The sequence below is a fragment of the Python bivittatus genome, unplaced genomic scaffold (assembly GCF_059951505.1).
Source record: "Python bivittatus isolate LINGU-HERP-01145 unplaced genomic scaffold, Pbiv_v1 ctg000020_np1212, whole genome shotgun sequence".
Taxonomy (NCBI): Eukaryota; Metazoa; Chordata; class Lepidosauria; order Squamata; family Pythonidae; genus Python; species Python bivittatus.
This window is the reverse complement of record NW_028277030.1, coordinates 25,255,702-25,283,437: the sequence shown is the minus strand read 5'-3', so window position 1 is coordinate 25,283,437 and position 27,736 is coordinate 25,255,702. Positions and strand designations below refer to the sequence as shown.

General features: G+C 40.9%; 1 protein-coding gene across 1 annotated transcript; it reads left to right on the top strand.

Annotated features, from left to right (window-relative positions):
* Window positions 1–617: 617 nt before the first annotated feature.
* TRIB2 (tribbles pseudokinase 2) lies at window positions 618–27,392 on the top strand. Its single transcript, XM_007440495.4, has 3 exons — window positions 618–2,459; window positions 7,296–7,588; window positions 21,666–27,392. The coding sequence occupies exons 1-3, from the start codon at window positions 2,190–2,192 to the stop codon at window positions 22,132–22,134; spliced, it is 1,032 nt and encodes a 343-aa protein (XP_007440557.1). The 5' UTR covers window positions 618–2,189; the 3' UTR covers window positions 22,135–27,392.
* Window positions 27,393–27,736: the final 344 nt, after the last annotated feature.

Genomic DNA, 27,736 nt, shown 5'->3' with positions numbered 1-27,736 from the left:
TAAGTTTGCTTCTAAACCACAGCTTATGACTTAGTACGATGTGTTCTAAACCAAGTGCGGTTTAGTCAAACTACGCTTAATCAAACCATGGCCATTAACAGAATGTACTATCCAAATTTAGGTCTCCTGGGGAAAGTGCAGGTTCCTGCCACCCCTGTAATACAGTACTTGAAGATGTTAGTCATTTGGGGTGGATTCCTGGGCTTTCATTTGTTAACCAGAGAGGAAAAGCATGACCTAACTGCATTTTCTCCCATCAATCAACAAAAACACAGGAACCCTATTTAGACATTGTGCCTTCGTGGTTCTTTTTAGATCTTCCTACATTTCGGCTGAGCAAACGATCCATCCTTACACAAGGTAAATATGAGGGAAATGCTTTTCGTTACGATACTGCTTGGGTTTACACGATCGGTTAAAGCGAGTCTTTTGATTCATAAAACGGGCCAAATGCACTTGGACATAAATGGACAGAAAACTCCGCCCAGCTCCGAGGGGGGAGAAAAAACCGAAAGAACTCGGCCGAAACGGAAACGAGCAGAGGTCAATGAAACGCCGTAGTAGCAGTAGTAGCAACAGTAGCCGCTAGAAACTGCTCACAAAGCTCGTATTTCACAGCCTGCTCAGCGGAAGGATATTTCACCTTGTTTACCCTGAAACCGGCTCATTGAATGAGTGGAAAGGAGAAAGACGAGGAGGAGGAGGAGACGTAGAGAGGGTTGGCAGGCTGCTCGCGTGATTGACGCTTCCTTGGCTCAATGGGGAGGCCGTTCGGCGTGGGGCGGGCGTTCTCCTGGCAGCCAGAGCGCTGCGCCGCGGCGAGGAGCGGGCAGTGAGCCGCTGCGCGGTGTCAGTGTAGCGCCGGAGTTGCTGCTACAGCTGCCGCCGCCGCCGCTTCTGACGCTGAGTAGGGAGGCACGGCGAGAAGCAGCAAGACTCTCAGCCACGTAAGTAACTATTAATACATGGTGAAGAGACGATGTCTTGCTGAAAGGGATTGGCTCGGCCATCCCTTTCCTCCCCCCTCCTTCTACCTCTAGGAATAAAGATCGACGCCGGAAATATACACACATACATTCATACATACGCACACTCATATCGAAGTGGCTGCATCGCCTGCCTCCCTCCTTCCTCTTTTTCTGCATCTCAGGACTCTGGGGAGGGGGCTAAGAAGACCGTCGGGAGGGTGTTTTTTTTTCCCCTGCAGCGCTTTCCCTTTTTTTTCGCCCTTCGTGGTCTCTTTCCTTGCTTGCATGTACGCTGCACTCAAACGATCTGGGGAACAACGAAGAAAGACCGGAGGAAATCATCTCCAGGCCAATGGAAAGCTAAAGAGCATCGATCTAGCCTTGTCCTTGATTGCACTTTTCCGTCTGATCAAAGGAAGCCGACGCACGCCACCAAATCAGCGCCGCAGCTTGTGGAGCTTTGCGCACTTCATTTCCTGGTAGGAGCGGCGCCTTTAGTTTGGGAAACGGCTTGCTTCCACCGAAAAGGAGGTTGCGTGAAAGAAAAAAAACCCTGCTATCCAATAGCGTACTCCCGCACCGTTAGCGGAGCTTCTCGGTAACCCGCTGAAGTTAAATACTCGGTTGCTATTTTTTATTTATTTGTTTCTGGATGCTTTTCTGAATAGTCCTTTCCACGAGGAAAAAGGATCAGACGCCATCTACAGTCTAAAGTAGGTTAAAAAAAAACCTATTGAAAAAGCAAGAAAAAGAGAACCCCGCCGTCTGCTGTAGCACGTTCAAGTCACCGTGTGAAGATTTCGAGGGGAGCGACTAGGAATCGGAGACTGATAACGAACCCGCGTTTCCAGGCGTTTTTATTGTAAACCCGGCGGCGTTCCCTGCAAGGCCCCGTTTTGCTCCGTTCGCTACTTTGCGTTACTTCGCAGCTCCTGAGCACAAAGATAGCCGGCGTTCGAAGCGAACGTGCCGGGGCTCGGTGGGAAGAACCGCTCGGCTGATCCCACGTTCCCCCGCCGATGTGCGAGCTCCGGTTTCTCTTTGCGCTACCAAGTGGACTGTAGATCCCGCATAAACCTGCCCTCCGAGCACTCTTCCCACCACAGCACAAAGGCATTCGTGCGGCCGGCCTGAGGCGAGCGACCGATAACACCGAAGGGTTGTGTGTGCGCGAGAGAGAGAAATTGGGGGGATTTCTTGGAGGGTTTGTTCTCCATCCCCATGAACATACAAAGGTCAACCCCCATCACGATAGCACGGTATGGAAGACCTCGGAATAAAACCCAGGATTTCGAAGAGCTCTCGACTATAAGACAGACCGAATCCAGCCAGAGTTTTAGCCCCAACCTTGGCTCACCGAGCCCGCCAGAGACTCCGAACTTGTCGCATTGCGTTTCTTGCATTGGGAAATACTTACTCCTGGAGCCTCTGGAAGGGGATCACATTTTCCGGGCCGTACATCTGCACAGCGAGGAGCAGCTGGTTTGCAAGGTAACTTTCCTGCCTCTTCCCTTCTTGCACCGAATCTCGCAGACGGATTGTGGCCTTTCCCTGTCTAGCGAGTTTATTTTTAGAGAGTGCTCAGGGAGTGTGTGCTGGGGGGGGGGAGCCTCTGATTTAGGCGCCGGGTGAAATTTAATTAAACAAACAAAAGCCTTGCATAATTAAACGGCTCTCAGCAACTTTCCAGACAATGGCCACGTTATAACGGTGGCCTACAGCCAAAGCCGCGGGGGAGGAAGGACTAGAAAGGGGGGGAGTTGTGTTTAAAATCGGAATCCCTGGATATATTGCTTGCTTTCTCTTCTGATTTTTGTTCAACTTACAGGACACCAATCCTTCCTGTTCTCAGGATACTTCTGCCTGGGGCGGGTGTGTGTGTGTGTGTATGGGGAGAGTAGACTATATTTTTCAGGCAAGTTAGCCATTGCATGCTGGTAGCTTTGTCTGACTAGGACTGTAATCCTCTGTACATACTTATTTGGGAACAAGCCTGATAGAGCAGCAGTTTCCTTTCCAAAAAAAACATCCGAAGGATCTAGCTGCAGAGCCGATTTTTAATCCGCCGGGCTGCTCAGTCCTTTTTACACTGATGGGTTGTTTGCAAACACCACCCCCCACGTTTGAGCAAGGATTCAAAAGCCTTGCAGAATTGCATTTTGAAGACAAATAATTTTGCTTACCCTTGCTACGTTACTGGCTTCCCAGCCCCTGCCCTCTTTAGCTTCATTGTGAACTATGGGGGGTGGGGGGGAGGAAACCCCTTCATGCTTGTCTAGGGGGGAACTAGCACTCATTCACTGAGGCCATTCTGTTTCCTTTGTTCCTAAAGTGCTGCGTATACTCTTCCTTGGCTGCTTAATGCACCAGATTTCTTTGCCCTTTATCAGATGGCAACACAGAGAAAATTGTCATTTTTGTATCTTTTAAATGTTAGATTTCTTTTCAAAATGCACAGGTAAGGTATTTTAAAAGAATAAGTAAAAGCGACTTGTAATCCTGGGTTCATTGATGGTTGGAAACAAACAAGAGGCCCATTAACACCCTAAAATAATTAAAGTAGCTTTGTACAGTCCTGCTAACTAGTGGATGGTTTTATTTAGATTCATATGTGGTGGGAAAATTAAATTACACTCTCTGGTTGCTTGTAAAGACTTGCTTTGCAGGGCAGTATAAATGTATTGGTCACTTGTGAGTCACGGCTGCTGGATCTTAATGAGGATTTAGTTTTCAATAGTTTGTACTGTTTATATCCCACTGAGCATTTGATCTTGCGTGTTGTCCATTGCAAGGTGCTGGAAAATGGGCTAATTGTATCCATTATTTAAAATATATTCATTAGCTTATTAAGAAAGATGGAGATTAAAATATTTTTGGCATCCTGCAGAAAGAGCAACTGAAATCCCCCAAATGAGATGTTTACATGTGAACATGCAAAGAGCTTGTACACCTCCACTTGAAATTTTTAAGAAGTGATTTTTGGGGAAAAAAAAATAGTCTTCACATAATGCCTCTTGCAACCAGGAGGAAATATGCCTTGTAGCAAACATGTAGATCCCCCAAGAATTACCATTTTCAACCATGCTCATGATAATAATCATCTTTAGTTGCTTGGTCATAGTAAGTAATCTTGGAGGATTCCATTAAGCATGCTCCATAATTAAAAGCTAAATGCCAATATAGGAAATAGTTGAACTGCAGCACTGGTACATTTCCAGTAATAACTCTGTTCCTTCAAATATTTCTCTCTTGTGCTTGTTCTTTCTAAATACTATTCCTGCATATGTGGCTGCTCAGATAACAATAAATCTTAATTTTGTTGGGCACCTCTTAGTGACTATTACACTCCTCTTGGACTCCAGGTGATCTCTGTTTTCCTTTTCAGAGCTCAAAGTAATTAAGAATCAGGCATTCTGATGTAAAGAACAACAACATTCAACTGAGAAAAGCCTTTAAAAGTCAATCTGAAGTGACAGTTTTGCATGGCTGTTAAGGAAAATGCTGTTTAAAGATTGCACTTTTTAATGTACTTGAAAGTTGATCTAATTTCTCAGGGAGACACAGTTGTGAATGTAGCCATTCAGCATCACTCGAGGCTGTGGAAGGCTGGCTGAACAGGGACAGGGGTGATTGAAGTCTACTGTCTCTGCCTCCCACATTAAGTAGTTGATATTTCATTCTGAGTGGACCTCATGCAGTATTACCAAAATCTACTTGCACTTGCTCTTCCCTTTTCAGATAGAGCGCTTGGACAGTTATTAGTCTCTCTGAGTAAAAGATTTTCATTTTGTCATCCATTTTTCAAAGCTCTCGAGGGGCATTAAAAATGTGAAGCAGATCACAGAATGCCAAAGTTTGCATTCAGTTTTCAAGAAACATTTTGCTAGAGTGCTATCAAACGGATAAGGGTAGATGCTCGAATCCCATTCACGCTCACCTCGGAGCATGACTCACTGAATTAGACAGAGTCTTATTTCTTCATGCATAGAAATCTCTGTAAAGATGGGAAAGCAAGTGCTGTCCCATCTCAGAAGATGACAGAAATACCTTAAAATAGATTTTGACATATGATAAGGACAAGCTCACATCCTTAGACCTTAATTATAGCAAAAGTCTACTTTTTTTTATCATGACTGCTGCAATAACAAAAGTAAATCACATTTAACCTTACCTTGTACAACACAGTCTGGTGGCATGCCTAGTAATAATATTAACCTGGCTTTCTAACTTTCTGGCCTTCATTCCTAAGGGAACAAGGGTATGAAATTTACCCATAATATTGGTCATACCTACTGAGAGTACTTCATTTTTATGATTGGCAGATTAGTGTAATTTTTTTAATGTTGGGAGTATTGGAGCATTTTCATTCATAAGCACATAAGGGATATGCTTGCTCTTAAAGAGACACTTGCCTAGAAGTGTCAAAAGGCCAACCAGCCTGAACTCTTGATTAAAATGAAATGCAGTGGGGCTCAGTCCAACCTAAAGGCAGTAGACATATCCCTAGTATTTTCTCAAGAAGAGTTTTTATGTGCTTCTATTTGTTTTCTTTTAATTGAAGTGACCTGAAAGCGCCTGTAATAAATATATGCATCTCCTCCTCTTCTCCTATACAAGTCATCACAAACAAAGAGATTTTGAAGTTTACAGCATCCCACAACCTTTCCTCTTTTCTCATGTCTTTCAGACACTTACCCTGAGATCTGAGCAACTCCATGTCCCCTCCATCTCTTAAAAGCACTGGCAGAAAGTTCCTCTCCATCATAGCTATGGACCTTTTGAGCCCAGCAAGACAGTCCATATTAAAGATTTGCCCACAGTTAATTTAACCATGGTTTACTGAATTAACCCAATTGTCAACATTTGCATACAATAGTGGACCAGAAACTGACCCCTTACAGCCTGGGTTTACATGAGGCGCTAGACTAAAATGTGGTTGTCGTGAGCTTCTCATGTGAATCCAGCCAAGAAGCATGCGTGATTGAGTGGCTAAAGTGTATGCAGAGAAGACTCTTGTCATCTTTCTTGTTTAAATCATAATTGTAAATCCCAGTGTTTGAGTTCACAAGCATGCTGAGCTAATGTCAAACCAATCATATTACAGCTTACTGTGAACCTAATTTGGTGTTTGTGTGGAACACCATACAACTTACGGAAGTCATGGATTTACCTTGATGGCAGTGTGACTGAAGGCCATCTGCTGGGACACTAGTGGACTTCCCTGTGCAGTTGGTTGGCCACTGTGAGAAGAGACTGCTGGATGAGATGGGCCAGGAGTCTGAACCAGGAGGGCGCCGCTTATGTTCTTATTACAACATTGGGGAAGGGAAGAGAAGTATCTTTTGCCATGTATCTTGGAAAGAGTGGCTGGGTCAGTAAGAAGCTTTGGCAGGACCCTTCAGTTTGGTAATAGAAACCCACTGGGATGATAGGGATGCAGAAATCCTTTAGCCTTGGGTTCTCCTTTTGTGTCTCTGTCAGAAAGTGGAGCCAATGTATTAATTATTGATCTGTAGCTGTAAATGGTTTTGCCTACAGTCTGAAAGGAAAAGTAACCTCTCTGGTTCTTCTCACTATCAGGGAATAAAAAAGTGGACCATATCATGCAGTAGTGCACTGAATATTGGCAGAGCTGTGCTTGCAGGCCTTGTGTACCTGATGACACAGGCCTTTCCAGTAAAAATAGGGAGCACTGCTTATTTTGCAAACGCTGTTCTAGAATTCCATTCAAATTATGGGAGGAAAGCACAAGACTTATAGCCTGGTAAACTTCCTTTTACTGAAAGGCACCAGGCATTGTATCTCAAATACAGAATTAAATCAGATGCTGGACTGTCATGGATTTTTAATTTTCCCTCTCCCTCTTTCTCATCCAGAGAGCTTTTTTTTTTTTTTTTTTTAAATCTCTTTTTGTTTTCATTGAGAAAAAATACATCCTTTCCCTTCCCCAGCTAGAACCTTTGATATTTTCACTAGCCAGTTTTGGGACCTGGGGGAGGGGAAAACAAAGTTTCATTATGGGAAATGCCTGCCCAGGGCATCAAGTATTTAAATAAAAATGGCTGTTACAGTTAACTCCTCCTTTCTCAGCCTTGTCACCCTGCAGATGTGTTGGGATTGCAGCTTCCAGAATCCCCAAAGTCTGTGTGCTGGCTGGGAATTCTGGGGCTTATTGTCTCAACACACTGGGCAATGCTTGCTTAATTCAAGGTGTTTCTTGATCTGGTATTGACCAGGTTCTAACTTTTCATGTCTACAACAGTGTGCTGGAGTTTTTCTTGTCTTGCTTTTGGTAACCCTTTCCTTTATTGCCAACTCAAATTCTAGGTGTTCGATATTGGCTGCTACCAAGAATTACTTGCGCCATGTTTTTGTCTGCCTCCTCATGACAACATCAACCAAATTACCGAAGTGATTCTTGGAGAGACAAAAGCCTATGTGTTCTTTGAGCGGAGCTATGGGGACATGCATTCCTTTGTTCGTACCTGCAAGAAGCTGAAGGAGGAAGAGGCAGCCAAGCTTTTCTATCAGATAGCCTCCGCTGTAGCACACTGTCATGATGGTGGGCTCGTCCTGCGGGATCTCAAACTGCGGAAATTCATTTTCAAGGATGAAGAAAGGTGAGGAAATATGTCTCTTCCCCTGATCCCCCCCCCACACCAGAGAAGGGATTGCCGTGGTTTGCCATTTCAAAAGGCTTGTTTTCAGACTACTGCTATTGTACATTTCTTTGGTTAAACCTGACCTTGTGTAGAAATAGAGGAAATTAGTGGAGGTTGAGGGAAGCAAGTTGCTCATCTTTTGCTTCCTTAGAAATGTTTGGGTTGAGGAGAAGCCACCACTTAGCCTGTGGCCTCCCAGATGTTTGTTTACTTGTTAGATTGGTACCCTTCCGGTTGCTCAAGGCACATTACATGGGCTGAGAGGAAAAGATGATTCCAAAGTCACCTCATGAGATTCCATGGTTGGGGGTGATCTTGAACCTGGGTCTCTCCACTGTCACACCCATATCATAATCACTATACCTGAACTGCAACTCCCAACATGCTGATTAGGGTTGCTGGGGTTCGTATCTCAGCAACCTTTGGAGAGCCATAGTTCCCCATCCATGTGATACCTATCTATATATATCCCATCTTGATTTATTTACAAAAAATTAATAAAATTTCCCCATGAGGTGAGCTTTTGGACAGTTGTTTCATAACAAGCTGCTTTCTTATATGGAACTATTAATATTACTATTGCGCATGTGTTGTTTTAGCTGCGTTCTTGACCCTTCCCCTTTCAACTGGTTCACTGGGAAGAGCGTTTCATGAGTCATGTTCTCGAGCCCATCATGTGGCAGCCAAATTCTAGAAGCACATATTCTTTTCTTTCCACCCCAAAAAACTATTTCATGGACCAAGTCTTGCCTAAATAGAGTTGCAGCTGCTATTTTTAGCTGTTATCTGTACATTTTCATCATTTCCAAAGTGGTGTCAATGTCAGTCTGTTGCAGCAAAAACAGGAGAATGTGGGGTACCTTAAAAGACTAACAGTTGGATCATGTCATGAGTTTTCAGAGACTACAGTTTGATTCATTAGGTTCATGAAGCGCAAGCCTGTTTGAAAAATTTTGAAAGTGCCAAAACTTGCTTTGATACTTCTATTATTTCTCAGTTTTTAAAAATGTTACCTGATCTGAATGCTTGCATGTTACTTTAAGTGCTTTTCTAAAAATAAATTTTAAAAAATAAGATAGAAGGGATATTTTTACATTTGACTTGTGCTACAATTTTGGTGTGGTGCCCTGCCTCATCATCCTTGAAGATACATACCTAGAAAGTTGATCTCCTTCTGCTCCACTCTGCATCAGTTGCAAGAGTCTTGCATTGGTCGGTCACCAGTAGGGATATGTAGAGCTTGCCAATTTGGAAACAGCACATTCCAGTTTCCCTCTGGATGATGCTTTCATTCATTTTACTTATTGGACCATGCTGTTCTGGAGGAGTTTGTGGTTTCCAGAAGTAAATTCTCTAATCTGCTTCCAGTTTCGAGGATTTGCTTTCAATACTCTCAGAACAGCTCCCAGACAGCATGGGGGCGGGGTTCAGCATGGTCTGGAGAGGGAGTGGAATGTTCTGGGGTTCTCTGGAATTGATGAGTTTTGCACATCCCTAAGCATTAGGCTGTCCTTCATTGCTTATTGGAGGGAATGCCTTTTGAAGAAGAGCATCTGACATATGTTTAAAGCTCTGACTTAAGTGGGATCACAAACAACACCTAAAACTACAGTATGGTTTGCTTGGTTTAACTGAGGATGTTATGTGAATATTTTGTATCCTATGGTTTATAACTTGTGAGCCAGGCTGATTATGGCTTATTTGACAAACTTTGGTTACACAATATAGGATTTATTTATTTACAAACATTTATATGCCTCTTCTTTGAATTCTAGGCAGCAGGATTCACACATGTGAACTCAAACACTGTCTGCTGATGCAAACCAAATATTAAAAAGTATAGTTTTGGCTCTGTGCCCTGTATTGGTTTGCAAGAAGTTGATGTTCCTGGGTGCTTCAGTTTTGAAGCAGAGGTCCTGAAACGTTTAGAGACATTTCTGTGTAAAATTACATTTGTGCTATTACTCACTGCTAACAAAAAAATACTCCCAGGTAACTCTTGAGAACTACAGGTGCGCATAACCAGACACAGAGAGCAAAAAATGAACAGTATGAAGCTTGACTTAAATTTTGTAATTTTTTTTTTAATAAATGCATTGACAAATGAGAGAGTACAGCAGAAGGATATAGCTTATTATTGTGATATCTTTAAAAAATGAAAATTTTGAAAATGTCTCAGTAACGTAAATAAGAATTAGTATTTTGACCTTTCCTAATTTTTCCTCTCATTTACCTTAATGGCATAATTTAGCAGGCAGATAACGCAGACTAGCATTCAGTGTGGTTTGAATCCTGGAAGAGTCAAATTCCTTTTGTATAGTTTCCTAGGCTATATTTATACGAGCTAATGATTACAGATACATCAGTGAATCAAGTTATAATATTGAGGATTAGAAACAAAATATTGTTACTTTGTTTTCAGATGGCTTACAAGGGATTAAAAAAAGTGAGAAATTGCTATATTGCTTTGTGCTCTTCTCTGCTTTCATAAAGCCTTTTTGAAATGCTGTGGATGGCTGAGTATCCTTACTTTATTCTAGCAGTTTATTTTAATAGGCTGAAAACAAATAAGTGAAGGGAATGTTTGACCAGCTGCTAGACCAACAAGATGCCACCTTGTTTGGCCATCATTAAATCAACTATTTCTCAGCAGGTGGCAGCATTTGCTGATTGTATCTGGGCTCAAGAAATGAAACAGAGTTGGACCTGGTTAGCAAGTATTTGGATAAGAGACCTCCAGGGAATACGAGGACTACAGCCTAGACTGGGAAATTGAAAAACAGGGAAGAGAGTAGCAAGCGTCTTTCATATTGGTGCCAGGAAAATGTCACAGACATGGCCATAAATTAACCAGGAACTGAGCTTGGCTTGAAGGAGACTTTACCTGTTCGCCTTTAGTTTGTCCCATTATGTGTCTGGGGAGGTCAGGAATCTGTGTGATAGTCTCACCATGACTTGGCTTGGCTCTGCTCCCATCTCTCTGAGAAGCACATCATGTGTCCTGCATGCACAGGCTTTCCATTTGATTTAGACCTTGGATTTAGAACCTGTAGGGAACACAGTTGGGCACTGCAGTGCTTCAGGTTTGATTCAGAAGATGTGTTTTACAATGCACAGAAATAGGAATGGAACACCTGGGGGTGACTCACTAAAGCAGCTTCATCTGTTCTTAGGATTGTGGTACTGCAGCATAAGCTTTCCTGCACAGCAGCATGATCTTGGAAATGCACACAGCTGCTTTAATGAGCCCCATGTGAGTGCTGCCTTTGTATTCCCACACATTTCAAAACATTTCTTCAGAACTGAATCTGAAGCTTTGCATAGTCCTAGAACATAAGAGGAGGAATGGTCAAAAAGGACTTGTGTTGCATAACAAAGCAAGTTGTATAGGTAAAACAAAAAATTATTTATATGGTAAAGTAATCTGTTGAGGTTGATCCATTTACATGGTACTGTAGGCAAGCCTTGGTGTAATTCATGTTCATTATAAAACATCTGTAAAAATATGGGAATGTTTCATAAGCCTATAGAAATTACTCATCTGGGCAGGGATGATTTGTGCAAGCCTATAATAGCCTGTTAGTATTAGCTATTCAACATTACTGTAGTGGCAATAGTTCTCCTTTTCAGTTTCAAGCTGAATGGGCATTCTCAGTAGTTATTAAAAGTGATGGGCAGATGGTTGCTTTTAAGAGTTTTAGACTTCAGCATAGTGCTCATTCCTTCCTTCTGGAAAGTCGTATGTATACAATGGTTGCTTGATTAGGATGTGCAGAATATGGAATGCATTTCTCTTACTGCCGAGAAGGAACTTCTAATTCATACTGAGGTGTCCTGCTTTAGTGTATAGTGAATAACGAACACACTAGTTCAGTCTCTCCTCTTCCCCATTGTGCTCCATGTGTTCCCTCCATGAGGGAAGTAGACCAACAGTCAGGGATCTTTTGCATCCAGGGAGGCTTCCATGCTCTTTGAAACCCTAACTTTCAGATTTCTATATTGTGTATGTTTGTATAAAATGAGGCAGTAATTCCTTGTGTGAAACTCCATTCTTGTTCCATAAATTGCACTTCCATTTCCTAACATTCTTGTATGCTCCTTGCTTCCTGATGATGGTGCCTTGTCCACATGAGTCCTGCTTATTTCCTGTTTGGAAGTAGAGCACTGTATATTTTGAGATAGAGTCTTTGTTCAGAAGTTCCATGTAGCTATGTATGCTCAAGCATATACTTTGTTTTGAACTGGCACCTTGCTTTGATGTATTCTTGGTTGTGATGTAATGTTCTGGTGCTCAACCTCATCCTGTAGGAGATTAATAGGCAGTCCTTACGCTGCTACATGAATTGTGTTTCTGTTTGTTTGAGGTTTTACAACTTTGACATATGTGCACTATGGGAGGGAGAGGGTATAAGGCCTTGGATCCTGATGATTAAGATCAACTAGTTATATCTGAGCGCTTAAGGGATGCCTACTTGAACTGTTTGTGTGACACAATGTGATCTACCATATTTTTGATATTTATATTTTACGTTCGTTCCCTAAGTAGACTTAGGAGATTTTCTGATGGTTGATATATCATTTTTGGGGCTGAATTGTTGTGTCTAGAAGAGTATTACCTTTTATGCTAGTGCCCAAATACAAAAGATTGATCCCTTCTCATTTTCATCTAATTGACTGATTATTTTGATCAGTGTTACTGATAGTCAAGCTATTAGCACTGCCTGAAATAACTTAAGATGATGTTTTGAAATTAAAATAATATGTTGAGCTTTTGTGTTATCACTTTTTTCTGTTGCAATAATTTTGTCCTGCCAGCAAATTATTAATATTCAATGAGTACTTTAAGTCTTCAATTAAATTCAGATGTTAGCTGTCATAATATTTAATGCTTAAAATTCATACTTGTTAATCAGTTTTACTAGTAACATTTTTTTAAAAGATTTTATTGTGTTTTAAGAGCTTTTTGCATTCTAGTGGCTGCTTTTTTTTAACAATGGGAAACATCTCTAGATCAGGAGTTAGTAATATTTTCTCATTATGTTTAATATTAGGAACAGTACCAGAATTTTAATGTATAGATGTACAGTTTATTAAAATTGATTTGAATTGTCCATGAGGAGTATATATATTTATTATAATTATCTGGTCAGTTGCTGTTGGAATTGGCGTTTGCATTAGAATCATGATCTCTGGACTGACAAGACTCATAAAAGCTGACCTGCTTTTATATTTTTAGTCCACAGGAAAGTCACTACAGTGAGTTGGACTCAAGGCTTAACTACAGGGGCTCAAACAAAGTATAGCATTGCCTATCTTTCTGAAGATAGCTTTGGTTCATTTCTAGGCTTTGGTTTGGTTTTGAAAATTCAGGGAAAGGAAATTGTCCCCAAAATATGACCAGTGATGCAAGCTCATTCCCTACTTCTTGCCAAGTAATAGATTTGTCTTAAGCATTGGATCTTTGTCTTCTCCACCTGTTATACTTTATGACAGTCTGCTGATCTTCAGTTAATAAGCTCTAACAGTGCTTTCAGGAAGAATAAACCCATATACAGTATTACCTTCCTTGAAAACAAACCAAAGAAACCCATCTAGGAATTATGAGAGACTCAATAAGGCTATTTTAAGATGTGTCTTAGCACTGAGTTTCTCAGCTGACCTGTGCCAAAGAAGTCAGTAGATCAATGTATTAATCTTTGTAGTAATATCCAGTCATGGAACACTTTGTGGTCTTACACTAATCATTCTCTGTGCAACCTGATGAACAATACTGGTTTTATTTCCATTTTTGCAACTGAGGAACTGAATCTGACAGTTCCTTGCTGAAGGCCACACAGGAAATTGGTGAATCAACCTCTGAGAGCAGATATCTCAGATGTTTCTGCCATAAACAGAAGTAATCCTAGGTATCTTCATCTGGTGCTAGGAGTCGTCATTTAGATGCCAGTCCTATTGGCATTAGAATCATAATCTCTGGACTGGTGAGATTGACAGGACTGAAGATAACATTCCAAATTCTTAGATGGTGATTCAGATTTTCAGATGCTCAGGTAACTAGGGATTTCTATAAAAATATAAACAATGAAGAGAGGAGGCTGGGCTGGAACCATTTTTTTTCTTCTTTTTACTACTCCCACTATGTACACTGAAGCCAGCAGGACCTGCTTCATGTACTTCTCCTTGTATGTCTTGTCTCTTAATGGCATTTACCTTCTAAGTCAGCGAGTTTAGTATTGTGGTTTACACCATGGTTCTGGCAGCAGTTCCCTGTGGCTAGTTAAACTGGAATTGTGTACGAAGAGGAAAAGAGAGCCAACAGGTGGTGTGTTTGGTGCAGCAGTCGCCCTATAAGCTCTGCTATTTGCACAGATTTTGCTTCTCTCAGATCTTCTGTGTAGCTTAGCAGGGATCAACAGAGTCCTCATGTGGTTTGTGGGTTTGGCTGACTCACTGAAACAGACACCAGGGAAGCCCTTGTTGTGAGTTGCATTCTCCGGCATGGGTAGGATGGTAGCTTTGAGCTGGCGGCACATTTGGAGTGTTAACAGGTATGCTCCTGGTATGGCTGCTGTGAAGGGGCTTGTTTGTTCCTTAAATGCTGGCCGTGGCGGGTGTGGCCATGCCAGAGAACACATAATCACTAGAAGCCAAACAGGTGAAATAGCTCTCCTTTCCCCAACTTCCCACGTTTACCTTGGATTTGTTTTTCCAGGCACAAACAAAATGGCCACCCAACAATTTTATTTTCTAAGGATGCCTGTATGGAGCCAAACAGTGTATCTGTAGTGTCTGTCTCGGTTCATTTTGAACGTTAATAACATTTAAGAAGATGGAGGAATGCATTTGAAACTCTTAAAAATCAATACGAATCATTTTGTGGGACATCAGATTGGTTTTGTAATGATGCCAATTAGTGATAATCATGTAATATTCCTAATTCCCCTTCCCACCACCCTTTTCTGGAGCCTTTCTCTTTTGTCCCTTCTTTTTGCCACCAATATATTCTTGCTTTTTTATTTTGCTTGGTCTAATGTACATGCTGGGTCCATACCATGCATCCTTGAACCTTTTTGCCTTCCCCCCACACGAAGACATGGTTATCGATATGAAGATGAATAGACCTTATTAACTCAGAACAGAACAAAAAGTTGCAGGGTCAAATAGAATAGCTCCTTAGTGGTGGAAGGTGAAAGCAGAGGTCACATTTCATCCCAGAAAACTAATGCTTTTCCTAATGAATTTTGAATTTGCCAGTGTGTGGGAAGGCTGATTTTTGTCCTCCCAGGCAGCACATCTCATTTATCAAATGGTAAAAAGTGGATTAGTTATGTAACTTCATTTGGCTTCAAAGTACATACATAGTGCTTTTTCTATTAAACAAGTTCACTATTAGATTCCAACTTTCCATTATGGATTATGATGTTTTGTAAGGTGTACATATGGTACATTTCACTTTTTTAAAAGATGTCATCCTGAGATGCATTTAAATCAGAGAATTGAACATTCTGTGTACAGTATTAAGAAAGTCACCCATTTTGGTGTGGTTTTTTGCCATATTCTTTTAAAACATGTGTTATGATCCAGAATTCATGTTCTTGTGGGGAAGGTATTATAATCCCAATATATCTTGGGGTGGGGAGGGTACAAGAATGGGAAAGGCTACCTTAAACTATTCCAATTTAGTTACTTCTGTAGTTAGCTATTCTTTAATATTTGTATCTTTTTCTTAGGCTACTACCAAAATGATAAAGTAGTATAAAAGGAAAAATTATCTAGAACTTGGCACTTAACTAAAGTATTCTTATCTGGTGCTGCTCTGCAGAAAAGTCAGGAAACTGTAGCTTCACTTACTTTTTGACAGCCCCTCGAGATCCCTGGGGACAATGCTGTATTGTCATACTTGATTCATTCCTTCATCACTGTTCTGAATGCTAGAATAACCCCTTCTTGATAGTTTTTGGAACTTCTGGGGTGAGAACAATCTAATTATTTAAGCCAACTTTTCAGCCCCAGATGCTAAATGTGGGGCCAGCTTTGGTGAAAATTGAGACACAAAGATGATAATCCTCACCCAAGAATACACTATACAAAACAGGTATGAAGAATCTGTGGTTTTACCGTTGTTTTTGAGCAGCCTCAGACAGCCTGGTCAGCTGCTGGGATCCACTTCTAATGTAAAGGTTGCTTATGACCCATTTTGAATTTTTCCAACCTTGAGAGCTGAGTTGTCCTATTATATGGAAGCACTATCGAGGAAATGACTAAATCATCTACTAAGATGATGGTGACTGGGTCCCTAAAGAATACTGCTAAGACATTCCAGGAATACACAGTGCTGAACTTATGTTAACCTGATAAAATAAATGGTTACCATTTGCTACCTTAGAGAAAGCAACATTTTTCTAAGACAAAGGAGTGAGTTCATGGTTGAGCTATGGTTTGGGGACTTTTTAGCTCACATTCTTGTTCATGGAAACCATGCTGCATAATTTCTGAGGCTTTGGTGCTAGTGCAGTAAATAAGGCAGACTTCACTTCTGTTCTTTAAGATCCTATAAAAGACTTTATCATTAATAAAATCTTTAAAGAATTGTGCTAGAAAACTTGGCAGCAATGAATATGGGGGTGTGGGGAACTACTTTGTGACACAATCTCTTCTCACTGGTTTAACTATATCAAATTGCTTGCAATTTTATCTTTGTGTACACAGGCTAGGGGCTCAAGTCCTGAGCCATGCCACCAGTATGCACTTAATTTTTGCCCCTCCTAGGCTGATTGTCCAAGGACCTTCTAATTTACAGCCAATCATTTGGAGAGCTGTAAACATACATAGAGACAGTGACCTATCTCCATGTGGTTCGTTTTCATAGGAAATTTCTATTCCCTGTTAAGGTCTGTGTATTACTTTTCCCATGATCTACCTCCATCTGTACTCTTATTAATTGAAGTGGGAGCATAGGAAATTCTGCTACTTCTGTTTGAAACCATAATGTTAAAACGTTACTGGGATGGGATAAATCATAAGTCACACTAACATTCTAACTGATGGTGCTGTACCACATCCTGTTTCTGAGATAGACAGGTTTTTTTTGTTCCCCCTTCACATCAGCAGAGTCAAGTCAAATATTTTATTATCCACCAACCTTCCCTCCTGGAGGTACTTCTTTGTAAACAACATGGAGTATCATGTTCTGCTCACAAAATTTTCCTGTAAGTCAGGAATTATTTAAAGTCCTCAAAAGTTCTCTTTTCCAAGAAGAATATGATGACCCAATGTAGGAAATATCTAAGATGTGCTAATGGTTCTTCAGAAATATCAACTCAGGAGTTTACTCTGAAAGAAGCTGAACTGATCAAGTTTCCTTACATTGCTGAAGAGCCATGTCTGAATGCACTCAAGTAATGAATGTGGCATTGATAAGAATAGTATTGTTTTTCATGGGCTTCCCTGCCGGTTTCTATGGGGACAAAGACGCATTTCCCGTTTGAGTGCTATTTGCTGCCCTCTGATTGCACTTTTGTGGTTTCATTCACCAGTAATGGGAAAGCATTCATAGACAGAATAGCTTCCCCTTTTTAAATAGCAATGATTCAGGCTTGATTGTTTTCTTAAGCAATATAATAATGCAGGGTTCTATCAGTGATCTGATAAATGCATAATGCTGTCTTTCCAAGTGTCTGCTCCATCTCTACTTTCTGAATTGAAATGATATACTGTAATTACGCTAGCCTTGAGAAGAAGCTTTACGTTATATAGTAAGTTTTATAAAGCAGATCTTATCTAGCTGTGAAAGCCCGTATTTATCAAATCTTCATGCTATCATTCCCATAGCTAGAGTTGGAACAGAAAGACACAAGCAATTGCTGGAAGTCCAGTTAGAGAATTTGTGGTGCCAGTAACTAGCTGCTTGAAATACTACATGAAGGGTTGTGTCAGCTCAGCTTATGCTGTAGGCTTGGCAGTAGCTGGTCAGCACAATTACTGGCAGCGGTGGCTATAAATCTTAACCGTATAACTATTGATGGCATTTATCTAACCTGAAAGATGGACACAGCTTCCCCAGTTCTTTGCACACCACAGGCCATTTGGAGAAACTAGTGAGCTTGCTTTTCTTGACAAGGGCTGCAGGGATGGGACGTCACCTGGGAATCCAGGTGCTCGTGGCCAGACTGGGACGTCGAAAAGGCATCCTGCAAAAAGGCAGCGGCCAACCCCTTGCACCGTTCTGCTGAGGAAATGGCACAGATGCACTTGCCAGGAATCAGGCTCAAGAGGAAGGGGTCTTTACTTTTTCAGGTTAGCTGTGACCTTTGGTGTGGGCAGAGAAGGTGGGAGAGAGAGGGACAACCCATTTTACTGACTTTTGGAGAAGAATCTTATTCTTTCCCATTTTTTTTCTCAGAGTCGGGTGAATGTTATCTTGCTTCACATCAGTGATGAGGTCAAACAAACCAATACTGTGAATCCTGGCTATTAGTCCTGACTGCATAGTATACCTTATAGCAACAATTCTCGACACTCAGTTAATGCAAGGCTTGCTCGAGGCAGGTCATGATCCTTTCTGGAAACTTGTTATTATTTTTATAATGCATGAAGCATTTGTGTGTGTGTGTGAGGGGGAGAGTGTGTAACACAGATGTTGATCCTTGATGTACTTGCTTTGGTCTCATCCATTCAGCAGAATGAAAACATGGCTACTGCTCCTTTGCTTGATCCTGCTGGAGATTACGGTAGAACAAGTGGATTAATGCCAGCTGTTGTTCAGTGGTCTAGTTTTAAACAAAATCTGCTCTCTTCTGAATGCAGGCCCTTGATTCTTAAATCCAGGAGATGGTAGCTTTGTTTTTTCTGTTTTATTTTGCTGGTATAAATCCAGTGCAAAGATAGTAGCTATTCCAATGTGCATTGTTGAAAGAGGCAGAAGTGTAACAAAAGAAGCAAGCTCTCCTTCATCAATCCCACAATATGTTTGGGATCAGATATCTTGGGAGGAGAGGGAAGAACTGAGAGAAGAGGAGGGAGCGACATTCAGCAAGGTTTTATATCAAAGGACAAAATCAGGAAAATGTAGAGGCCCGGGGAAGTTCTTTTTAAAGGTAACCAAGGCTAAAACAACAAGGGAAGGAAAGTCTGCACAGCATGTTTCTGACATTCTTTTACCAGCAGGCGCCCTAGGAAACATCTGAATTTTGTTCTGGGTAATGAAGTAACGCATTGCCTTCCTCTCCGTGTATTTTCTGCTCCCTCCCTCTATTGCATGTGTGTATGTTTGGGTGTATATGTACATTGGGAAGAGAAGGGCAAGCTGCGTATGCTCTGGGCTGGAAGACATAACCAGGAGGGACAAAGATTCATATGGAGCCATCAGTAGACTTCCAAGTTACTGTCCAGCTGCTTTTCTCATTGCGCTTTTTTTTTTTTCCTGGAAAGTTTTTCTCTGCAGCCCCAAGATGGATCTGGTCTATTTTCAAGCTCACTTTTATTTTTGCTGATTTTTCCCAGCATACCAAATTTGGTCATTTTCTGATCAGTTTTTGGAGAGTTACCCTTCTGATGGACAGGCAGAATTCTGAGCCCCTTTACGTAATTTCTTTCCAACAGTCCATTCAGGAGGAAAAAAGTAAAATGTGCTGTGCTTTCTAGTATTGTTTCATGTTTTATGTCTCTGCAATAATAGGCAGTTCATTGCTGGTGACAGTGGTACAGGTTAATCAGTATTTAAGCAAAGGGACATGTGTGAGCAATCCAGAAGCTGCCATTGAATAAATAGTTTTATAATAAATCTCTGCATGTTTAGTGTGATGCATTACTTCCTTTAAGTGAATGAATATGCCAGAGTTAGCCAACTTATATACCCTTCAGGGGTATTTTATTTTCTTAGGGCTAGCAGGAATAGTTACATTCCCAAAGAACTGATGTTCAAGATTGAGATCAGCTGTAATAAAGTTGGTTTTATTTAGTGTAGTAGTAGAGATTTTGCAGATACTGAGCTCATATGCTTGGATTTTATGAGATCATCATTCACAGGGACTAAGAGCTGTTTACTGATTTCTCAAGCATGGGGAAAGCTCTAACTCAGTTATAAAGCACATGCTTTGCTTGCAAAAATTGCCAGATGTTATCCTTGACATCTCAAAGTTAGCTTTTGTGAGACCCAGCAGAGTGACTGACGACCAGCTACTACAGACAGTATCAAGTAGATGGAGTAACCCTGAGCTATATGGTTTGACTGGAAAAAACACTGTACTGTCTTTCTTTCTGTACACATACAAGGGGGGACCCCCCCCAAAAAACCCCGGAATTTATTTATAAAAAATCATGTATTTATTTTTACATGTTCAAACTTCAGTCACCTTCAAAGTACTCTCCATCTGATGCAATACACCTATTGAGACGTTTTTCCACTGCTCAAAACAGGTTTTGAACTCGTCGATTTTGATGCCTTTTAGTGCTTCTGCCGTTTTTTGTTTCACCTCCTCCACATCAGCAAAACGTTTCCCTTTGAGGACTTTTTTCATCCGGGGAACAAGAAAAAGTCGCACGGGGCGAGATCGGGTGAATAGGGAGGGTGGGGCACAAGGGTCATGCCGTTTTTGGTCAAAAACTGCTGAACACTCAGCACGGTGTGTGCAGGTGCGTTGTCATGGTGGAAGAACCAGTCACCTGTTTGCCACAACTCGGGATGTTTCTTCTACAAATTGTGACGCAACCTTCTCAAAACTTCCAGATAAAAACTTTAGTTGACCATTTCACCCGGAGGAACAAGTTCCGAGTGCACAATCCCTCTCACTTCAAAGAAACAGATGATCATTGTTTTCACGTTCGACTTCACTTGTGCTTTTTTGGGTGGTGGGCAGCTTTCCATTGGCTGGATTGCTGTTTCGTTTCGGGGTCGTAGGCGTAGCACCAAGATTCATCTCTGGTTATGACTTTTGAAAAAAAAATCAGGGTCAGCCTCCAACTGCTCCTTCAAAGCGTGGCACGCAGTCTAGCGATTGCCTCTTTGTTCAGGTGTGAGCAAGCGAGGCACGAATCGCCCATCACGAAATAGGCAAACGCGTTGAAAGAGTCTCTAAAAAAAAACTCACTGAAGCCGAGCACAGCCTCTCACAACAACCCAGCTGGTGCGCTGATGCAGACGGGTTCCTAAAACACCCAGCGGGGGAAACCTGTACTACAAGGGGACTGCCCTCCAGAAGATAATTCTGGGTTTTTTTGGGGCCCCCCTTATATATCTAGAGATGTACACATCTACCTTTAAATGAATGTGTAAACCAACTTTTTAACCATATGTTTGTGGTGGGTCAAATCAATTTGATTCAGGGGAAGGATCCACTTCATGTGTACACTTAGTAGGTTGTCAGTCTTCCTTGTGCATTTATCTAAGTGGATAATTCAGCATGGGATTTCAGGCTATATTAGAGATGGCCTAGATCTGCAAATTTTCCATCTATTTTTGGAAATAGCTGCCCAGAGTTTATATGTAAGATGGGTGTCTATATAAATTTTCTAAATAAATGCATAACAACAATGGAAATCAAACACTTATCACATCTTGTATGACATACCTTAACAGATTAGTAAATGCACAGAATGATAAAGCATGAAGAAGACTTTATGGGAACAATCAGTTATTCTGGAAATTAGGTTTGGATGTGAGGGCATGCCCGCTCACAGAATAGCAGCTGTGGGATGTTACCAGTTACCCCCCCCCCCCAAAATGTCAGGTTGGTACTTGATATGTCCTCTGCCTCTAACCCAGGACATCTGGGTATGCTTATAGGGCTAATTTGTGGCTTTCCTAGACATACAGATAATACTGGAGGCTGGCTCCTTGTGGCCTGCTAGAATTCCTTTCTTTTTCTTTTTTAAGGAGCTTTTAAAAAAACGTTATGAAGTTACGAGGGGTAGGGAACCTGATGGGTATTACTCTGCATCCTAGCCTGAGAGTGAATATTCTTGCCTTTTCTTTGATGCCACTTACGCATCATTGTCAGTGAGTCTAATCTTTGGTCTGTCATTTCTTGCTCTGCAGGTCTAGAGTAAAATTGGAGAGCCTTGAAGATGCTTACATATTGCGAGGAAATGACGACTCCCTTTCTGATAAGCACGGATGTCCGGCCTACGTGAGCCCAGAAATCTTGAACACAAATGGCAGCTACTCCGGCAAAGCAGCGGACGTGTGGAGTCTAGGAGTCATGCTGTACACAATGCTAGTCGGACGCTATCCATTTCATGACATTGAACCGAGTTCTCTCTTCAGTAAAATCCGCCGTGGGCAGTTCAGCATTCCAGAGACTTTGTCCCCCAAGGCAAAATGCCTTATACGTAGCATCCTGCGCCGAGAGCCCTCAGAGAGGCTGACTTCGCAGGAAATTCTGGACCACCCTTGGTTTTCCACAGATTTTAATGTGTCTAATTCAGGATATGGTGCTAAGGAAGTAACAGATCAGCTGGTGCCTGATGTTAACATGGAAGAGGATTCTGATCCATTCTTTAACTAAGTGTCAGGACTAGCTTGGGTAATGCATGGTCCAGAAAGGACAACATGAAGGGAGACCTTTCTGAAAATGCCCAATTATATCTATGTCTCATCCTGGCTTGATAGCAGAAAAGACCACTTGGAGGAAGTTTTTGTTTTGTTTTGTTTAGGCTGGAGAAGGAATGCTCAAGGACAGATGTAGCTTGAGAATGGCTAGGCAGGAGGAATCGTTGCTATCAAGTTAGACTGACATCAAAAGAAAAGGAGGAGGTAGCAGCATGGAGCAGCTGTAACTTCTCATCTTTATGGAGCCAAGGACGCTGCACACTCAACGTTCCGATGCAGCCGCTACTCCAGTCCGGATTCCATTTCATTCAAATACAATATGATTCCCAGTGAATAGGAACTCTTGCATCTTGGCATCGCACTGTTAGATATTTAACTTCAGCCATTTTTCAGGGAAGGTACAATTAGCTATTATTTTGTTCCTTTGTTTCCTGTTTTCAAAATCAGATGTTTAATAGTTGCAGTGGGCTTCATCTTCAGGAGGGCGGGTGGGAAGTGCACAAAGGAAGATATGAGAAGTGAGTGCTAAACAGCTTTTGAACATGTCTCTGGATTCCTAGTTTTAAATTGACAGACATAAGTTTAAAAAAAAAACTCTTTTTGGCTAGAAGAAATGATATTTGGAATGCTCCATTCCTTTGAAGAGGGAAACTCTTGTAATCAGTTGAGTTGTATTCAGATGTTCTCCCCACCACAACCTACAGAAGACTCTTTGATCTAGTGACGGCTTCTCTGTGTGACAACTGATTTTTGTTGATGAGCTGTCCCTCTCCCCTCGCCACCCAAGGGGATGCTCCTGAGAAATTATACAAGAGCCTATAGAAGAAATGTGTGGGAATGACCCTCCCCATCTTCTATCCATAGCGTCCACTGGATCAAAGAGCTTTCTGTCAGCAGAGTGGATGTAGTTGAATACAAGCCATTGGTTTTCGTGGGCTTTTCTTACAGGGAGCCAGAAATCAGACTTTTTTACCATACTAGCAAAAGACCAGAATAATTGTCTACTTTTCTTTTGTTTTTCAAAGACTGTTGAAATACTGGCTTTCACTTTTACCTACTGCACATAACGTTGACCATGTGGGGTGAGGAGGATATCTTTTGGATTACTCAAAGGAGGGAACAAATTGGATTTTAGAACCAGCTAAGACTCTATATGTCCTGAGTAGGAACAGAAGGTGGATCTTTCTGAAGTAAGAAATACGTGCCACCCACCCCCACCTTTACCCCAAGTATCTTGGTAAGGCAGTGGCCTGGGTTCTCGTGCTTTCATTTTTGACTTACAACAAGGATGCTCTTTTACTTTTCTGTTCATTCACCTGTTAATAAGCTGAACGTTGCTGGGACACAGATCTGTCTCCTGAAAAGTACATCGTAATATGCACCTTTTTTATTGTCAAGATTTTATTTATTGATGAATCTGTCACAGTTGTGATGAATTTAAGCCAGTACTTCAATTACGGGTTGACTTGGGGTGACATGTTACATGCTGTAGTTAACAAACTTATATTTCTCTTCAGGTAATCCTGTCCCTGACTGACATATTTTAGCCCCCCTTCCCCCCACAGTTCCACCCCTTCTTTGTTAAAGCTTTCATTTTGATTTAGACTGGCAAATGATTTTTATTACTGCTTTTATATTGCTGTATGACATTGGAGGAAACAGCAGAAAACCAACCCATCTTTTTGGCATAGATATTTGTGTTTCCAGTACCTCAGCTGTTCTGATGTTACTGCCTGTATGCGTTTTTGTGAAGTGGTCCTGTTTTTTGGATAGGTACATGTGGGCTCTGTAGTATGTAAATGTTACTTGAATTTTGTGCTTAATTATAGTCTGTGGCATGTGCGTACAGCTACTTGGCATTTGACGTATGAATGCTCTTCACCTGCCCTGCGGGAAGGTTTTGATCCCACTCTCAAAGATGGTGGTTCAGAGTTCCTTATCAAGAGACAAAGCTGCAGCTGACCTGCCTTGCTTCTATTTTGGTATCTGAGAATATAAAAGAGTAATGTTTTTACACTCTGAAGATGGTGCTGTGTTGAGGGACTTCTTCTTCTTCTTCTTCTTTTTTTAAACATTTATTTTATAAACTTGTAGGAAGAAAGATTGGTGATGTGCATGGTGGGATTTTACTGCCTCTGGTGCTTTGTCTTGTATTTGGTTTAATGTTTTTTGTCCTAATCTCTTCAATAAACAAAATTGTGCATATTTAACTAAACTTAACTCGTGATGGCTTTTTTTCCCCCTCCAATCCCACACCAACTGTGGCAAACTTCAGGGAAAACATTGCTCCTTGCCTGTTTTTAGGATAAATACATTTGTTTGAAACTCTGTCTCATTGAATATCTTTCTTACCTAGGCAAGATTCTTTCAACCTTGAGGTATCTACAAGGAACTGACCAATCCTTTCAGTAGGGTGGATGTGGACCACAGTCCCATATATTTGTTATTATCTTACATTAAATTCAGAGAGTTTTAGTTTCATATAAAAGTGTCAGCCTTAAGTAAATGTCCTCACATGTAAATCAGTAGAATGTAAAAGTGTGCCTGGAAGGTGCCATTACTAGTAGCCCTCTGTATCATGTTAATTTACTTCTTGATTTCTCAGAAAAAAGATACTTTACTGAGGACAGTATTAAGCCATGCAATCAGTGGGCAAATTCTTGAAAATGTAAGGGAAATTTGCTCCAAACCCTGGAAGGCCAGGACCAATCACTGAGTTAACCAGATTGATGGCTCTGCTCTATGTAATTTAATCTACCTGTAAGTTGGGTTAGGCAAAGTTTTCAGCCTGTGGTTCATTAAACAATTTTCTGCCCTACCTGAAGGACCTCAGTTACTATGGCCAATCGTACTGTGATATCACTGGCAAGAGTAAAGTCAATATTGTTGGACCTATATTAGTGTTAAGGGACTTAGGGAGAATATGGAGACTTTAAAGAGGCATAAGACACCTATTTTGCTGCTTAAAGCCCCCTAATGGGAAATAGCTGGTAGTCTTTGGAGAAGGAGTTAAGTTTAAAGGAGTTTAAATTTAAAGCCCTTTAAGTCTACATGTTTATAGCACTCATTTAACCCTTTTATGATCCCACAATGCAAAAATAGGCTCTAAAATGTTGGTTTTACCTATCTTGGGGCTGCAATTGAGGTTATAGCTATAACCTAGCTATAAACTCCAAACCCCATGTAATCACACTTGAATAACATAAATACGTACTGCATATTTCAACATAAAACAATGTTGCAGAGATTAAAACCTACTTCAAGATCTGGTCATTTGGGACTCTCCTCCCTTGGAGTCTAGACATAACCTAAAATAAAAAGCTGTATGAACATCTCATTTAGTGCTCCATGCTGCATCTTTGACAATTCTGAACATTTAGCTATTTCTCGCCAGTGTTTTCTTCTCTAGATGAGTTTTTGGCTCAGTTGTTGCCTTACAATGTTACTCTTTCGAGTGGCAGCTTAAAAACTTCACTAATATGTAAACTTGGAAAAGAATTAGTTTTAAAATGCAGCCAGAGTTTAAGCTACTTTCCAATTAAACTCCTACAATAAGTATGCTTTTTTTTTTTTTTTTAGATGCTTGGTTCCTTCCTGCTTTTTGAAGAGCAGCTTGGGTGAGAGTATTTGAATTTCCTCCCCACCCTGTTTTCTAACACTTCTTACTTTGGTCCACCTACTTCTTTGGAAGCTCTCTGAGTAGCTTCTGTTTTATTTGGGTGGAAATAGTTCAGAGTATTCATGTTTCCTCTCCACTGCCAATAATTATATAAAAATGCGGCTGACTAATAGCTGTTCATTTGCAGGGAACTGCATTAAACATTGAGGCCTATTTTATGCAGAAGTGAAGGCAGCCTTTTGCCTGAAGGCGCCAATTTCTTAATAGGAGACAGATTGTAAAAACCTTGTTTTCCACACAGGCTGAATGTACCTATTTTGACACATGAAGGACATGCAGGTTTCCATATCTTAAAAATAATACAGAATAACCAAAAATAATAACTGAAAAAATGTGAAGAAGCTCAAATGTCATTGCTGGGTCAAAGTAGGAATGATCTAACATAGACTTATATAAGGATCAGGTATTTACCAACCCGCTTCATTCTGGAAAGCTGGCTTCTTTAGGCAACAGGTTTTCTATTTATCAGCATATAAACCCTCATGTATATGTATAAATGTTGGCAGGGCTGGGGAACGTTTGCAGAGTTGAAGTTAATTTGATCGAATCTCAGAATCAAAATGATTCATTTTATTGATTGAACACTTTTGTGCAAATGTAGCAATACCTTTTTCCAGAGCAAATCAATGTTTCATTTTGAACCAATGGTTTGAATAGCATGAAGGATTATTTGCACATCCCTAATACATAACAGGATGCATACAGTGTGAGAGTGTGTGCCCAAACAAAAAATATCCAACACCTTTGTATCGTAATTGCAAAACTGGTATGCCGATAGTACTGAACAAGTCTGCTGATTCTTTAGGATCTTGTCAGAAATGTGTCCATGACTCAGCCTTAAGTCTTAATAACAGCTAATACCTACAAAGCTGCAATTGACAAGTGAGTGATATCAATTGGAGGCAGATGTACTGGTTCCCAGCCCACAATCTAGAAAGCTTTAGGACGTAAAAGTAACAAAATACATTGCAAACATTACATTTAAATGTTAATTCAGTTCAAAGTAGCCCTGATACTCGCCACTGGCAGCAAAGCTAGATAATCTGGGGGCGTCCGCAAGATGTTGCTCCTTTCATCAAAATGGCGACATCAGCATCGCACCACTGCTCACCCAGTTTGATATTCTGAAACGAAGGAGTGATGCCTACCACGAGGTTTTTTTCCCCCATTCTATTACTGCCGTCTTTCCCAGTCGGATAACGTTCAGCTGGAAAGTTCAGGGGAAGCAACCACATTTTTGGAGCACCGTTTTGACTGCAGATTTATAGCACTTCTCCACAGAAAAGCAGCTTCCATATTATTATGATGGTATGAGAAAAAATCCCTAAATCTTTATAAATTCTAATGTAAAGGAGATTCCACAATTGGGAAATGCAATAAATTGCACTTTTCAGAGTGTCCTTTGCTATTGAAATGTTTCAGTTGGGCCATGCCATTTAGACATATTTGATCACCTAGTCCTAACAGGAAATGACCAGGGAAGCTATTTTCTTAATTGTGCATTTGCCCTAGTTTTGATATGTATGGATTATAATAAACTAATAAATACTTCTTTGAGCATGTGTGATTTACTAGTATCTCTATTCGTGTGAATATGTAATCTCTGAGCCTGGGAATAACTATATCCCCATAAGCCATCTGTTATTAGGAGGCTGGGTTGTGCTTTACAACATTCTTGCTTGTGGACATTGCATCATAAAGCTACCCATCCTATTGCTGGAAAACAAATAAGATTAAGGTAAACACATAGAATACATTTGCTGCAGGATCACATCCTCATTTGATTTCTCTTAATGCAAACTGGAAATTCCAAATTATTTTGTTGTCATTCCCAGTTTTAATATTAACCATCATTTAGGGCAGACCTGCACAGCTTGGC

Bases quoted from the DNA above. Each gene is read 5' to 3' on its own strand.
- TRIB2 (XM_007440495.4), top strand. From the start codon at position 2,190: ATGAACATACAAAGGTCAACCCCCATCACGATAGCACGGTATGGAAGA. The intron at 2,460-7,295 runs GTAACTTTCCTG...CTCAAATTCTAG, and splicing joins AGGAGCAGCTGGTTTGCAAG to GTGTTCGATATTGGCTGCTA. The intron at 7,589-21,665 runs GTGAGGAAATAT...CTTGCTCTGCAG, and splicing joins ATTTTCAAGGATGAAGAAAG to GTCTAGAGTAAAATTGGAGA.